This window comes from Kogia breviceps, chromosome 2 (genome assembly GCF_026419965.1).
Source record: "Kogia breviceps isolate mKogBre1 chromosome 2, mKogBre1 haplotype 1, whole genome shotgun sequence".
NCBI classification, from domain to species: domain Eukaryota; kingdom Metazoa; phylum Chordata; class Mammalia; order Artiodactyla; family Physeteridae; genus Kogia; species Kogia breviceps.
The window spans coordinates 92,885,742-92,902,473 of record NC_081311.1 but is presented as its reverse complement, the minus strand read 5'-3'; the positions used below and the strand labels follow the sequence as shown (position 1 = coordinate 92,902,473).

At 38.3% G+C, this 16,732-nt stretch overlaps 1 protein-coding gene across 1 annotated transcript in view; it reads left to right on the top strand.

Moving 5' to 3' along the window:
- Positions 1–16,732, top strand: part of CNTNAP5 (contactin associated protein family member 5) — an 857,380-nt gene that overhangs the window by 443,683 nt on the left and 396,965 nt on the right. Inside the window, exon 7 of the mRNA XM_059053215.2 lies at positions 890–1,033. Coding sequence (XP_058909198.2) covers positions 890–1,033 — 144 coding nt within the window. The remainder of the gene's footprint in view (positions 1–889; positions 1,034–16,732) is intronic.

Below are 16,732 nucleotides of genomic sequence, written 5' to 3'. Positions count from 1 at the left end.
TCATTAAATAATGTTAGGATAAACATGATTAAAGAAAGTATTCTGCTTTTCTTGTGTAATAGGAGGAATATTCATACCAAATCAGGTTTGTTTTTAAAAGAATATTTCCATTCCAAAAGTAATTTGTAGTAATTTTTACTGGAAAAAAAAAGTGGTAGAGAAAACTAGTAACCCATATCCTTCCCAGAGACAACTATCATTAATAGTTCAGGGTATTTCTTCAAGTCTAAACTGTAAGCACATGTTTTGTTGTTGACATCATACTTTATACCCAGTTATAACTCCTGCAGTTTTCAATCAACACTCATTTTCCACTTTATAACAAATGTTTACTCAGCACCATTATTAACTAAGTAGGAGTGTATCGTATCAGTTCTCGAATTTTTCCTCCATTTATTTAAATGTATGGGATATTTGAATTGTTTCCTATTTTTCATCTTTATAAAACTAATTTGGGAACAACTGTGTTCATAAGGTGTTTTTGGTACAATGCAGAATAAAGTAGGTCTGAATAGCGGTATGTTTTGTTTGTTCCTTGGTTTTTCTTTGTACGCTCTCAGATATTTGCATAAGAGATAAATATAAAGATGTTGATTTTCTTTTCTTTTTTTCTCCTTCTGTAAATTATTGTTTTATTTAGTATTAGAAGGGTTCAGAAAGGAAGTAAAACAGTTTTGTAAAATAAGCTCTTAAAAAGCAAGCAATTATAGTTATTTTTACGTGGCCTAATCAGTATCCTTTTAAATGTGTAATCAAGTGGCATCTATAATTATTTGAGCCACTTGGCTCATGCTACAGTTGAATCTTCCGAAATTCACTTGCTTACTTTCCTTTTCCTGTTCATTCAGAGCTTATAACTAAGAGATGACTTTTTTTCTTTCTCATAAAGCTTAGTTTTGGAGGAATTCCAGTACCTGGCAAACCTGGGACCTTTTTAAAGAAAAACTTCCATGGATGTATCGAAAACCTTTACTACAATGGAGTAAACATAATTGACCTGGCTAAAAGGCGGAAGCATCAGATTTACACTGTGGTAAGTCAGCATCTTCTCAGCTTGATGGTTTCTAACACTTTGGGGTAAGTCTTGCTTTCCCCATTCTAACCTTGACCCCTTCTCATAATATGTTTACATTACACTCTTGGAAGTCTTATCAGACTCCCAGGTGAAATTGGAGGCAAAGTGGGGACTGAATTGGTGTGAGTTATGTTTTGGGGAGAAATAAATACATTAGAGGCACCTACAGAATTCTGTCTTCCTGGCTGTGAGCTTGTGCCATCTGTGGGCAGGGTTTGCAGTCTACACTGGAGTGACATGAATCTCTTTGTTATCCCTGGGAAATGCAACAATAGAACCACAGATTGTATTAAATTCTACGTCTTTGGAATTACACATTTGTCTACTTATTGTTGTTAAAAAATAGGGCATTTTGAAGAAGAGAGGTTACATTTTTGGTGTTTTTGAGATTCTCTTTGTGCTACTTATTATGGTGGTAAGTTAAAAAAATTTTAATTAATTAGTATTTTTCTTCCCCCAATAGACCATGAGTTTCATGAGGACCAGCCTTTTTCTTTTTCACTATTGCATTCACAGTACTGGTGCTTTGCACGTAGTAGATGATCAATAATGGTGTGGACATTTCCAACTATAATTGTGGATTTGTCTATTTCTCTTTCCAGTTCTATCAGTTTTTGTCTCATATATTTTACAGCTCTGTTGTTTGGTACAAACACAGGGTTGATAAGGATTGCTATGTGTCGCTAATGGATGGGCCCTTTTATCATTATATAATGTTCTTCTCACTTTATGATAATTTTCTTTGCTCTAAAGTCTACTTAATCTGATATTAATATAACCTTTCTTGCTTCCTTTTGTTATATATTAGATAGATAGAGATAAAAGTAAAAGAATGGAAGAAAAAATATATAAATATATATGCCTACATCATATTTGAAGTGAGTTTATTGTAGACAGTAAATAGTACAGTCATGTTTTTTAATCCACTCTGTCAACCTCTGTTTTTTAATTGGTGCATTTAAACCACTTACATGTAATATTAAAGTTATTGATGTATTAGAGCTCAAATATATATTTTTGTTTGTTTCTTTTGTCTGTTCTCTGTTTTTTATTTCATTTCTCTACCTTCCTGTATGTTTCTTGAATGATTTTCAGGACTCTATTTTGATTTATCTTGTGTTTGAATATATCTCTATGTATAGCTTCTGTTAATGGTTTCTTTAGGCATTATATTATATACATATAATTTATTACAGTTTACTGATATTTCATCAATTTTAGTGAAGTGTAAAAACCTTACATCCTGGGCTTCCCTGGTGGCACAGTGGTTGAGAATCCACCTGCCGATGCAGGGGACACGGGTTCGTGCCCCAGTCCGGGAAGATCCCACATGCCGCGGAGCGGCTGGGCCCGTGAGCCATGGCCGCTGAGCCTGTGCGTCCGGAGCCTGTGCTCTGCAACAGGAGAGGCCAGAACAGTGAGAGGCCCGCGTACCACAAAACAAAACAAAACCCTACATCCCTTTAAGTTCCTTTACCTTTCCCTGTTTTTAACTATCTTAATTAAGTTTATTATATAATCTTAATTATTATTTCCTCCCTATATTTTTAGAATCATATCAGTATTTTTTTTCGGCTGTTGAAGTTGTTGGTATGTTAGGGCTCAAATGTGTGACAGATTCAACCATCAAACATAATTTAGAAATCTCAAGAGAAAAAGTAAAGTATATTGTATTTACTCATATTTTATTTTTGCTTATTATTGTTCTTTCTTCCTTCCTGATTTTCCTAGATTCCTTCTTTTGTAATCTCTTTTCTGTTTAAAGAACTTCCATTCTTTTAGGGTGTGTATACTGATGACAAATTCCCTAACTTTTCTTTCATCTTATAATGTCTTGATATCTCTTTCATTCTTGAAGCCTTTGTTCCCTGGACGTAAGATTCTGGGTTCATAGTTGTTTTCTTTCAGCACTTGGTGACAAATAAATACACTGTTATTTGATTTTTTCCTCTACAGATAAGATGTAATTTCTTTCTTACTGCTTTCAGTATTTTTTTTTTTTTTTTTTTTTTAGTTTTCAGAAATTTGACTATGATGTGTCATGTTGTAGACTTCTTTGGGTTATCCTGTTTGGGTTTCACTGAGTTTCTTGAATCTGAGGGATTACATCTTTCACCAAACTTGGGAAGTATTCTGCCATTTATTTGAGTATTTTTTCAGCCTTTTTCATTCTCATCTCCTTCCTGAATTCCAGAGATATGAATGCTTGATCTTTCCTTATAAAATCACAGGTCCCTGTTCCTCTGTTCATTTTCTTCTCAGTCTATGTTGTCTGTTGTTCAAGTTAGGTAGTTTTTATTGTTAGAGTTTCAAGTTGATTAATTCTTTTTCTTATTCCCTTCCTTTTGTTATTGTGCACATTCATTATTTTCTCATGTCTGATATTGTATTTTTCAGTTCTAACATTTTCATTTGATTCTTCTTTACATCTTCTATTTCCTTGTGAAATACGACTTTCTATTTTTTAGTGAGACTTTCTATTTTCTTATTTGTCTCAAATGTGCAATTGTTATTTGAAGGATTTTCTTTATAATGACTCTTAAAATTATTTGTCAAATAATTCTAACATATACTTAAAAACATTTGTCAAATAATTCTAACATCTTTGTCATCTCAGTGTTGGCATCTACTGAATGTCTTTTTAAATTAAATCTGAGATCTTCCTGTTTCTTGGTATAACAAGACATTTTTTACTGTAACCTGAACATTTTAGGTATTATGATGAATCCTATTTAATCCTAAGTTTTAGCTGTCTTCCTCTGACACTGTTCCAGTAGGGGAAAGGTAGGTTTTGCCTCAATACTGCTAGGCAGGTGTAGAATCCAGATTTCCCACTAAACCTCCATTGACAAGGGAGGCTCCTTGTTAAGCCTAGGTGTAGAGGGGTGAGCATTCTGGTTCCCTGCTAGCTCTTCAGGAATACTCTCTGACTGGGAGGGGTAGGAAAACCTCATTACTCCTCTCTATGTGACCTCCAGTCACATCAGAACATGTCTTTGTTGGTGGGGGACTCTGGTGGTTAAAGTTCTGACACTCTCAAGCCATCTCTAGCACCATGCCTGCAGGGAGTTGGGTGGGTTCCCTCATTACTGCCTGGGGTGGGGGAGGTGAACATCAAGACTCCACTAGGCATGTGGTCACCATTGATACTAAGGGGAGAGGCTTGCTACTGTGTGACAAGGAATAAAATCCAGGCTCCATACTTGGTCTCCATTGACACCTCCCTGGCTGGAGGTTTTGGGCACCTTGTTACAGTATGGATGGATGGTAGTGTGGCCATAGTATTTTTTAAAGGTTGTTCGCTGGTATAGAGCAGTTATTGTCTAAATGTATTCTGCCTTATTCTGTTGTTCCTTTCCTGGCCCTTTGTATTTGAAAGATGAGGCTTCTAAATGAGGGCTAATATTTTGTCTGCCCCAGTTGGTCTCTCTGGGTTGCTGGCTTCTTCAACAACAAGTCTAGGATATAGAAGCAAAAGAAAAATCTAGGGAAACCTCCAACGTTGCTCCTTGGGTCTCAAGATCCTAGTACATGCTTGCTTTCTTCTTTCCACCATTTAGTCTTCCTAAATTTTCTTTATATATAATGTTCAGGGTTTTTTAGTTGTACTTGGTGGGAGAAATAGAGGAAATCACATTACTCCATCTTCCCAGAAGCAGAAGTCTATTAAACTCACAGTATTTTAAAACCTTTCATAAGAGTAGACCACCCTATCATTTACAGGCAAATACTGATTTTCCTTGCAATCTGGTCATTGGACTACCTGGCAAACTGGAATTTAAATGACCTTGAGGTCTACTTTTCCCTTGATAAGTTTAACCTGTAATAAATATTTTGTGTTTGGGGGTTCCATATGTTAACACATTTTTTTTTTTAAGTAGTTACTGATTTCCAGGGTGAGAAGCAGGCTTGTTTGAAGACAGTCACACTTGGGTTGATGGTTGTAATGTTTTAAAGGGTTGTCCCTGGCTCAGGCTCAAGACTCTTGACGATGTTACCCACATGTACTAAGGTTGTTCATTATCTAATTAAACTAAGCACTAGCTTGTTAATGATATTTTACTTGAGTCTACATAAGGAGACTTGAACCATGGAAAGCATATTCATACCCATCACTCTCCCATATTATTCCCCCCAAATATTTCATAACATACCTGTTTCGTTGAATTTAATCTGCTAAAACAGTGGGCTCAAACACTACTAGGAGTTTGGCTTAGACTGATGTCATGAATATCAACACACCTGAAAGGCAGGACAGCACTACCTTCATTGTGACAAGAGTTGGTGAAACAAATTTAAACCACAAGGAACTGAAGAAAACATTGCTCACTTTCATTGTTCAAAAACTGGGCCTCAAAAATGTGAGAGCCTGAGCCTTAGATATAAATAACTGCAATTCCTATTATTACCCAGTCCAAGCTTGTACTGCTCACCACAGGATTGGCCAGAAAAATCTAGAGACAAGGTGTTGAGGCAAGGAAGTGTGACTTTATTTGGAAAGCTAGCAGACAGAGAAGATGGTGGCCTCATGCCCCAAAGAACCATCTTCTCCAAGTTAGAATTCAGGCTTCTTTTATACTAAAATGGGAGGAAGTGTGGCTGGTTGGTGCAAACTTCTTGGAGTCAGAATCCTTTGTTCTTGCAGCTGTCCACTTAGTTCAGGTCATGATATTCCTGTAACCTTCCAACAAGACAAATGATATTCTTTGTTCTGCAACTTTTTATCTATATTAATGGAAAAGTGTAATAACTTTAAAGCTCAGAGCCTTGAGAATGGGCTATCCTGTATGTTTCAGGCTATGGGCAACATTCTTAACTTGTAGCAAAAGCAATAGAATACAAAGGTTAAAGTAAAAAAAAAAAAAAAAAAGATCCAATATGGAGTCAGATTTGTTCTTCTCTATTATACTGTGGCAACATTCATTAAAAAAAACTCCAAACATACATTACGTGTTAGAAAATGTATTAAATGATAAGTCACTGAACATACAGAGCAAAAAGGGAAAATCAGGGAGAACAAGGGGAAAAACATGAATTTCTGAATATTGGTGGTCTTCATCATCTCTTTTTTGGAGAGAATCACTAACCACAATTGTAATAAATGTTTCATTGATTTTTAAGCTACTGGAGCACTTACCAAGCTGCTTAAAACTTTGCTACCATACTTTATTCCTCAGAGTTTAATTGGCGGTATTGTTAATATGAAGCACAAAGAATCCATTTATCACTAATGTACTTGGGGAAAAAAAATTCAGGAAAACTGTTTTACTTTGCATGTAAAGAACCTTTAGTTTTAAGCTTCTCAATGCAAAGAGGGAAAAAAAACCCATTGTTTTTCTTCCAAATTGCTTCTATTTCCTTGCTTAGGTGAAAATTCCTATCACTAGAAACACACACACACACACACACACACACACACACACACACACACACACACACGCATTTATATGCCTAATCTTTTTCCTTTAGGAATTCCATGTGGGAAGGAATGGTTTGCACTGTTAATTACAAGTACAAACTCTTTTATTCCCCTACTCAGTCTTAAAGTTTCCCCAAAGATACGGTACCAGCTACAGAATCAGCTTTGTTCCAAGTCACTAAGCCACAGCTGTGCTAAGTAAGAGCTTTTGAGAGGGATGGTGTTTTTGTCCTTTTCCAGTGTGCCCAGACTCTCTCACATTTATGGAGTGTGAGGAAGTTCAGAGTTGAGCAGGAGGTTCAAGGAATCCACAAATCAGGCAGCAAGGGCAAGGTGATACCCATCAATTACAAAAGGTGATTCAAGGCTTAGAAGCACCAGCCTTGGCCTCATCCAGCACAAATCTCTCCAGCAGGCTGCATTTATGCAGCATCCTCATTGCAATTTGTCATTCCTTTCTTGTGGGACCTGCCCAGCCCATGGAGATTTAACATCTGTTCCATGGGGATAATTCAATTTAGTCTTCATAGCTTGATTTGACTACAAGACAACCTTACACATCCTGAGACGCAGTAAAACTAACAGCTTAAAGATGACATAAAAAGTACCTCACTGTTCTACCTAAAATCTCCCACCCTATGCTAATACAGCACCATATAACAAACAATCAGAAAATAAATGGCCCATTTAAGTGTGTGTACAGTACCTGTAATGTGGATTATTATATACATAATATAAGAAATATATGCCTTGCTAGTTTCCTGAAAATGATTAATTTCGTAGCTTCCACTTCATAAGAAATGATGCTTTCTTGGAGCTCTCCTTTCGGAGTGTTGCATCCCCTCTCCCAGAGGCAAGGAGAGTAACGTGATTGTCTGGGAGTTGGCTTAATTGTAGGTGTTAAAATGATTATTTCTCATTTAAAAGAAAAGCATAGGAGAAATGCTCATATACCTTGACTTTGCCTTCAGTGGGAGGGGAGATAAAGAAAAATGGCCATTAGCAGGACTGTGGTTATAGAATTGACTCTGGAGCTAATTGACCATGTAAATCTGCTCCTGTGCCTTTGTCTCCAAGTAACTGGATGGGTGATGGCTAAAGCATGTATGATGATACCCCCAACTTCATGGCTGAAATTGCTAAACCCTTTTACCAAATGCATTTCCACTCAGCCTAGAGGGAAGCCTTGCAGTCTTCTCAATCCGCTGTTCCTGGCAGCACCAACAGTTACATAATTGTTGATAAATCACTTAGATTCCTAATCTCACTTAACAGCTCACTCAGCGATGGGGCCTTGGGCAATTTACCAAACCTCAGTATCTTCATATATGTAAAATGGGGCAATTATAGTCCCTACCTCAACCTGTTATTGTGATGATTAAATATGTGTTTAACACAATGTAAGGTCCACAGTAAGCACCCAATACGTTGAAGGTATTATTAAGGAACATTTCTACCAATCATTCAACTGAAGTTGGCATGCAAACCAATATTTGTTTGTCATCTCAGGTATATAATCAATGACTCACATAGAGTTTTTGCATTTTATGATCCCAACAAATAATAAAAGTAGATTGGAGACAGCTCAAGTTTTGCCTCCTGAATCTGAAGTTTAGTTTATTCCCACACTGTAGAAGTCATGAAGCACGCTTTGGGTAAATATATTGCCAACTTATCGATCTCATTCATCTGAGGAAATTTAATGACTAGCTTTAGTCCAGATTTGGTCAAATGATGGACTCCTTTAACATAAGGCATTTAAGAAAGATGTTGCCCAGTGGACTTGGGTGTAACAGGCATACTAAGTGGGTTTTTGTGAATGTTATGGTCTTCTGTTTGCATCTCTGCTGCCATGCGACTTGTTGAGTGTGGTTGTTTATTTTTTAAAGCTCTGAAGAAGCCAAGAGATAAGGATAAGTGTACACATGAGAGCACGTACACATTCACATCTGCATATGTGCATGTGCCCGTGCACATACACATATATAGTGACAGCAACCTTTGTCTTACCTGCCTGTGACCTAGAAGCTCATGAAAATCTCTCAGAGAAAAATTCCCAGTGTCTAGTGAAAACTAATCTCTTCAGCTTGTCCCTGGGATCATGTTTCATCTCTGTGAGTATGCTCCGTGATAAATGATGCGTTCCCTTGATGGAAGGAATTATTTGAAAAAGCAGCTAACCTATCAAGTCTTCTCTCTCCATATTCCTGCCATTTGAGCTCTCTGACATTCACGTCACCTGCTTCTAGGTCGTATGTTTCTCATACGCTGGAAAAAATTATTTTTAAATTGTTAGCTTCCAGAGAAGTGGCTTTCTTTCTGTCTTTGGGCAAAGTGAAACTAAATAGTTTCAAGGTCATGTGAGGAATAATGTGACAAAGTTAAAAAAAAAATAACAATGGAATTGTCATCCTCTCTGAAAATGATTCTACCTTAAATCAGTGTTATAACTTTCTTTTCTAAGGTGACTGTTTCTTAGCTCGATCGTTATTTGATGTTATTAAAGAAAACATCTTCAGAATGTTAAAAATATGCACTTCTATGTGTTATTGATGCCATTTGGAATATACAGAAGACTTAACCAGCCAGAGAGAAAAACACTGTTCTCATCTACACGTATTTCATTTTCAGGTTTTAATTGTATATTTGATATAACATAGACCATATTTTATTGACAATTTTATATCTTGCTTTTCATGGTTAATCTTTTTCTTAAAGTATTTTCTGTCTTTAAAAAGTGTTACTAAACCTTTTAAATCTCTTTACAAATGTAATTTCTACATTAAGTCCATTCACCATAGTTCATTCAAGATTCTACTGCATTAAAGTTTGAGTTGTTTGAATTTTTATTGCTTAAAATAATATTGCGGTTACAAACATAACACTGAAATAATTTTCTGAAATTTAGAATGGATCACCTGAAGTGAAGATTGTTGGGTCAGTTATTACACATTTTTGGCTCAATTCATACTGTTGAAGTCTGTACCAGTTTCCATACCCACCCACAGCGTAGGAGGGAACCACCCATCCTACCAGTTTTACCTCCTGCTTCCCTGCCATTTGAATATGCAAATGCCTTTTGAAAAATGGGGCTAAATGAAAGTCGAAATCAACTCAGGTGCTGTCCTTCTCTGCAAAACTTCCATCTAATGAGCTGAACATGTTCCTTTTATGCTTTTTTCCCCCATAATAACGGCCATGACTGTCCCTTCATTTGAAGACATCTTTTAAGAACTCTCTTAGAGACAATGCCACAAATCACCCTGGTAATTCCAGAAGGGCAGTAAATGGAGGGGTGACAGATGGACCCCAGTCATATTAGTTCCTCTGTCCTGAAATATCTGTGAGAGGTAGGCAGGGACAGATGTTGTTATCCCCACTTTTGGCTAAAAGATACTTTATGCTCAGGACTGGGGAAAGTCAATGTGATGTAGTCAGTGTCCATGTCATTCACAGCCTTCTTCCCTCTCTGTTGGAAAGCACTATACCATCACCTTTTATTCATTTTTATTATACAGCTATTTTTTCCTAGGGTCCTGAATGACTTTCATGTCAAAGTGAAAAAAAAAGAAAAAAAAAGGCAAATTTGGGCAGATGTGTGAATAGCACCACTTACCTAGGTATTGGAGACAATCTATCAGGTCTTCCAGAAACGGCCCCTTGTGGCTTGCTAATTGCCAAATACAATTTGGGCATCTCTTGCAATGTAGGAACTTTGGGCCAAATCCTTGCCTTTGGCAAGAGGAAGAAAGATGGCAACGGAGGTCAGAGTGTCTGGGAGGAGCCTATCTCCTCACACCAAGATGGCTATGATCTTGGCAGGACCTCCTACTCGTCCCATGGCTCTCAGCATGTCCAGTCTCTGGCACTGGCTGTCAAGTTCTTCCTCCTGGGCTTAAGGAGATGGCTGAGAGTTCTGTGTAGGGATTAAATACCTCCCCAGAAACTCTGCAGCCAGTGGCTCTTGTATTCCTGCAAGACAGATGGCAAATTTCCTGCTTGGGTTTTGAATCCTTTATAATCATCTCCTCACATCTATAGGTTGATTTCCCAGTTTCTGACCATGGCTTCTTTTCTAGCCAGGCCCAGAATATTTATTCTTTCTGGAATTCACTCTGTGCATCTCCTCCTCTATGCCTTGCATTTTCATGCTGTGTTTCTCCCGCACTCGCTGAGCTGCTTTTCTCCATCACTCCCTGTTGGTTCATCCACAAACTCGCCATCTTTCTCCAAACTCACAGGTAGGGCCAACATCTTAAACCGGGGTGATACTCAACATGTTTCGCTGACTCTCAGAAGTGGAACAGGGTCCTGGAGCCCCCAGGCTGTGTGGACCATAGACCCTTGAGTTGCTGCAGGGAGGCCCAGGGTAACTGGAAGCCAAGAAGGTAATTCTACATTCCAGGGAGAGACTTAAGGGCTCTGCGACTAAATAGCCAAAATTAGGAAGGTTCAAAGTTATAAAATCGGGACCACCAGTAGGGTGTACTAGTGTGAACCTGCTGTGTCCCTGCCTTGCTTGTGTTAACTTCAGTAGATTGTCTGTGGCTTCCTGGAGCACAGGGCCAGGAAGAAGCATGGACCAGGTCCAGACTGGGTAGAAGAAGATGCTATGATTCCTAAGCAGAATTCATCACGGGATTGGGAAAGGGGTAGTATGGAATCTGCTCTGTGTACTGGCCCTGTCCAGGCACATTCCTGATCCCACCTTCTCCCCAGAACATCTTTCAAATTCTCAGGTCCCTTATGCTTTCCTTGCTTTGAACCTCACACTTACACAACTTTGCACTTGATTATCACCATCCTCAAAATACAGTTATTGAGGATCTTCTATATTCAGAGAAAGTGATCCTGCCTTCAATGGATGGGAAACTTTTTTTTAAAATTAATTTTTATTGGAGTATAGTTGCTTTACAATGTTGTGTTAGTTTCTGCTGTAGAGCAAAGTGACTCAGCTATACGTATACATATATGCCCTCTTTTTTGGATTTCCTTCCCATTTAGGTCACCATAGAGCATCGAGTAGAGTTCCCTGTGCTATACAGTAGGTTCTCGTCAGTTATCTATTTTATACATAGTAGTGCATATGTGTCAATCCCCATCTCTCAGTTATCCCACCCTCCCTTCCCCCTTAAGTATCCACACGTTTGTTCTCTACATCTGTGTCTCTATTTCTGCCTTGCAAATAAGTTCATCTGTATCATTTTTCTAGATTCCACATAATGGATGGGAAACGTTTAACCTCTGTCTGCTCCCAGCACGCACACAGTGGGTACCAGGTCACCATTTCAGAACTCAGAATCCAAACCTGATGCACTTACCTAGGACAGGTCCTCATACCTGCTGTTTGCTCTCCTGGCTGTCATTTTGATTGGCACCCCTCCTCTGCTCATTTGCCTTTTTGGTTGGACACTTTTTGTTCGTTTTACCACCTTGAGGCCTCTCAGTAATCCTGCTTCTCCATTTGTTTTTACAGTCTTCTTTCTTTTTGTATTTTTTAAAATTTGTTATTGATTTATAATGTGTTAATTTCTATTGTACAGCAAAGTGATTCAGTCATACATACATACATATATATATATATATATATACATTCTTTTTGAATATTCTTTTCCATGATGGTTTATCACAGGATATTGAATAGAGTTTCCTGTGCTCTACAGTAGGATCTTGTTTACCCATTCTCTCTATAATAGTTTGAACCTGCTAATCCCAAACTTCCACTCCATCCCTCCCCCTACGGTCTTTTGCTTTCTGACTTTGACTAGATACCCTGTCCTCCACCTGCAAGGCCCATAATGCTTCTGCCTGCCATACCCTCAGCCACTGCACACTACTGGCCAGACTCAAGCCTAGTTTACAAGAGTTAAGAAGAAAAAATGATAGAGCAAGCAGTCAGGAAAAACTTCATGAAGGTGATGAAAGGGTAGCAACTTGCTGGTAGCTTTGAAGAAAAAGACACCTTTTAGAAAATTCCAAGTTCTTAGGAAGGCAGGACCAGCCAGATCGTGGTATACGCACCAGCTCCAGGTGGGGGCATAGTATCACTCTGAAACAGTGAGCCTAGCTCTTTGCAAAAGTTTTTCCTATCACTCTAAGTATTGTGTAAGTTTCACAAAATGAGCATATTTTTTCTATGTCGCTCATAGTGTTGAATACTGGATGGTCAGGAAATGTACATAGAGGAAGGCACTCGATTGAAGAGATTATGATCTCTGAAGACAGTGAGAGTAAATCCCCGCATTAACACATAATATCTATAGAATCTGAACAAAGTCACTTAATCTCTCCGTGCTGCAGTGTCTTCATCTACAAGTTAGAAATCATCATACCTACGTCACACATGTACCTTGACTCCTGGGATAATGTAGGCATTGAATCACTAAGAGCTACTAATATCATCATAATGATTTTTATTGTCCTACTTTACTCACCATTTCTCATTGTATATTCCCCGTGAAGATCATAGTCCTATGATTATGTCTATCCTGTTACATAAATGGCCTTCTACGAGTACAACCCTAAAGATTTTAGATCAGTGATTATTCATATTTCAGGGGGCTCACACCCTTTAAGCAGATAAAGAAAGCTATAAACACATTTTATTTTGCATAACATTTTGGAGGCATGTAGACACTCCTAAAGTCTATCCACGGGCAGCAGGTCAAGAGCTTAGCTCCAGATTAGGAGAAGCATAGATAAAATTAAACTTTTTCTCTGTCTTTATACGTTCCCAGCAGTCTTACATAAATGTCCCTTGTTGAATCACCAGGGCCCTGAATAAGTAGGGGACTGACACTGTATCTGTTCCTTGTGGGACAGCGGGGCTGGCTTCTTAGAAATGCTTCACCTTTTGTCACAGGATTTAGAAGACACCTCTATCTGTCAAGGTCCGTGTTGTCTGAAAGGAAAAATTTAGTAGCTAGTAGAAGGTGGTTAACTACTAAACTGGATAAAAGATGACAGTAAGGGGTCCAGAAATAGCAAGTGTGAAAAATCACGTACTTCATCTAGGTTGAGAGGGTGGACAGAGAAGGAAGTGGGGACCAGGAGAGCGCCCCCTCTCTACTTCACAGGCTGAGATCCTGACCTTTCGTTACCATGGTAGCCTGCAGCCTGCAGATGGCCAAGAAGTTTGTCAGAGAGAGCCACCTGTGGAAGCTGCCACCAGTGCGGGACGTGTGGGCTGGAGCTCACCTGTGCAGCACTGACTCACCATCCAGTAGGACAGGAACCCAGACAAGTGCCTGCTAAACTCCATGGCCCTGCAATGGCTCTCTAGCGCCCTCTGCCAACCAAGCCTAGACCTAAGAGAAATGCTCACAGGGTACAACTCCAGGGACACAAGCAGGGTGGCTTTGCAGCTAAAACTTTGATGTGGATAACTGTCACCACCTCTCATCTCTTTTCCTCCTTTTAAGATCTAGGTTAAAAATGAGAGGCCCTAAAAAAAAAAAAAAAAAAAAAAAAAAAAATGAGAGGCCCTACAGCGTATTTGAACTGCCATAGTCAGTGTGTGCTTGTGTACTTGGTTTGATGTGTATGTGTGTGTGTATACACATGTATGCCTCTGCACCTACACACACACACACACATTTTCTTTTCTTTAGATATGAAAAGATAAACACTAAGTGCTTTTGAAATTTTTTTGTCTTTTTTCTTTACAGTTTTGAGAAAGAGATAGGATCTTTACTTTGGGGGTAAAAACAAAGTACCCTTTAAACACACACACACACACACACACACACACACACACACACACACATAAAAGCATGCAACTAGGGACTTCCCTGATGGTCCGGTGGCCAAGACTCCATGCTTGCAATGCAAGGGGCCTGGGTTCGATCCCTGGCCAGGGAACTAGATCCCATGTGCCGCAATTAAAGATCCGCACGCCACAACGAAGATCTCGCATACTGCGACTAAGACCTGGGGCAGCCAAATAAATAAATAAATATTTTTTAAAAAGTGTGCAACTAGCCCAAATTTTGACAGAATGATAATTCTTGCTCCTCTCCAAAGAGACAATTTGTTGTGCTCATGACTGTTGCCCACAAAAAATAAAATAAAAGGAAAAAATAAGAAAAAGAGACAAAAAAAGAAAAGAAAAGAAAATGAGAGGCCCTAGGTGTCAGGCCCTAGATTTATTTAACTTTGTCATTACATGTTTGCTAACAGAGAAAACTGAAACCACAACTATTATCTTTTATGGGTCCACACAATTTATTACATTAAAAAGCATCTCTCATATTCAAAAAGTTTAGAACATTCTATAGGTAGAATTGCATTTGAAGTACCCCAAAAATTTACCCCTCAGATGAGAATTTGCGATGCTCCAATTCTCACAAAAATGTCTCCTATTTCACCTAAAGGTTTTCTTATGTTGTTTACTCTTCGCCTTTGAAATTGTTTTATTTCCCCGCGTTTCTGTCTACATTTTCTCTAACATCTTGGGTCAGCACATCACTCCACTCCTGTGTCAGCGCATGGGGTTCTCCATTATCCCCCATGCTGACCAGTTGTTATTCAGTTTTCTCCCTGACTGATGCTGTAACAAGATCCAAAGTTTGCCTTGCTTTACCCAAGGAAGCAAGTCTTCTGAAGGACCTTCAGATTTGTCCTCATGGCATCAGTACAATGCAGTAGCTAAACATCTTTAAAAAATAATGCTAATTTTAAAATGCAAAATAAAAGATTTGACTAGGCTTTATGAAAGCAACTCTGAGATCAAGAACAAGGCTAAAGGGACACATGTAGCATACAGAAGCCACATGTGATGTGTCTGATAGAAATCTCGTGCCTGATAAGACTTGAGGATGAGGATATGCCCTCAAAGCCACCATTTACTTCAGTTATACACGCCACGTGGTGGAGGCGTATAAGCACACTACGTTTGTGTAATACACTGCAAGAACCACAGCTGAGGCTCTGAGGATGGGTCATTCAATGCCAGCTTCCCAACATGAATGCAAGATCAGGCAGCCCCAGAAGATGCCCTTAGTGTTCTAGGTAGGCTTTGTGTGAATGAGCTTCACTCCACGCGCATAGGCAAATATAATACTGCATCCTGGAACACAGCAAAAACCTATCCTGCATTCTTCCAGGAAACTAGAAAGCACGTGAATTTTATCAGATTTTGAATTCAGTGTGATGACTGGCAAAAACCATTAATACAATTGAAGCATCTTTTGTATATGTTTGTTTTTACCCATAAAATTAAGTGTTTACAACCTGGGTTTGTCAATTTATGGCATGTGTATGAAATGTCAGTGCTTTGTGACCCAGATATCCCTGCAGCCCTCATAGACTATATAGGAAGTAGTGGGTCCCCAAGTTTCCTTGGGGTTGTGAGATAATTAGGGCTGACACTGCTCTGGGAAAGCACAGCCCTCTCACCAGTGTAACTAAATGACCAACATGTGAACCAGTAAGTATCTTGACAATAATGTTTAATTTTTATTTTTGGTTAAAAATTAATGTTGCAGATGCAAACTATTATATATAGAATGGATAAACAGCAAGGTCCTACTGTATAGCACAGGGAACACTATTCAATATCCTGTAATAAACGATAATGGAAAAGAATATGAAAAAGAATTTTTAAAATGTTTACAGATTATAGGGAATTTGTAAAACACAGAAAAGTAGAAAGAAAAAAAATCACCTGACTTCTCATCAACAAAGGCAACCATCAATACTATGCCAACCAAGAATTCCAGTCTTTTCTTTTAAGGAATATTCTTTTGTGTAACTTCTTTTCTTCCTTGTTATCCATATACTCTATAATAAAAACAATAACTTCTTGAGCATTTATTATGTGCCAGGTTTTTCATAGTTATCTTTTAATTCTTGAAATAACCCTATGAAGTGGATTTTTTGTGGTTTCATTTTACAAATGTGAAAAATATTAAAGCAACTTGCCCAAGATATATAATCAGAAAGTGATAGAACCTGGTCTCTATCCCTGGTCCTTCTGATACCCAGTCCATGCCAACTGCTGTGATATGTTTTTTGCACATTTTATATCCCTCTTTCATTACTGAGTTTCTAAATTTTAACTAAAATAAACTTACATTTTGAAAATGGTGATCAACACATGTTGAATAGTGCATGGATTTTTTATAAGAAGAAAAAGGAGTGATTTGAATTCCTGTTGAGGAAGTTAGCACATGACAGATGGTAGGTGCTTAATAAATATCTGTTGGATGTTATGTTTTGATGATTATAACCAAGGTAAA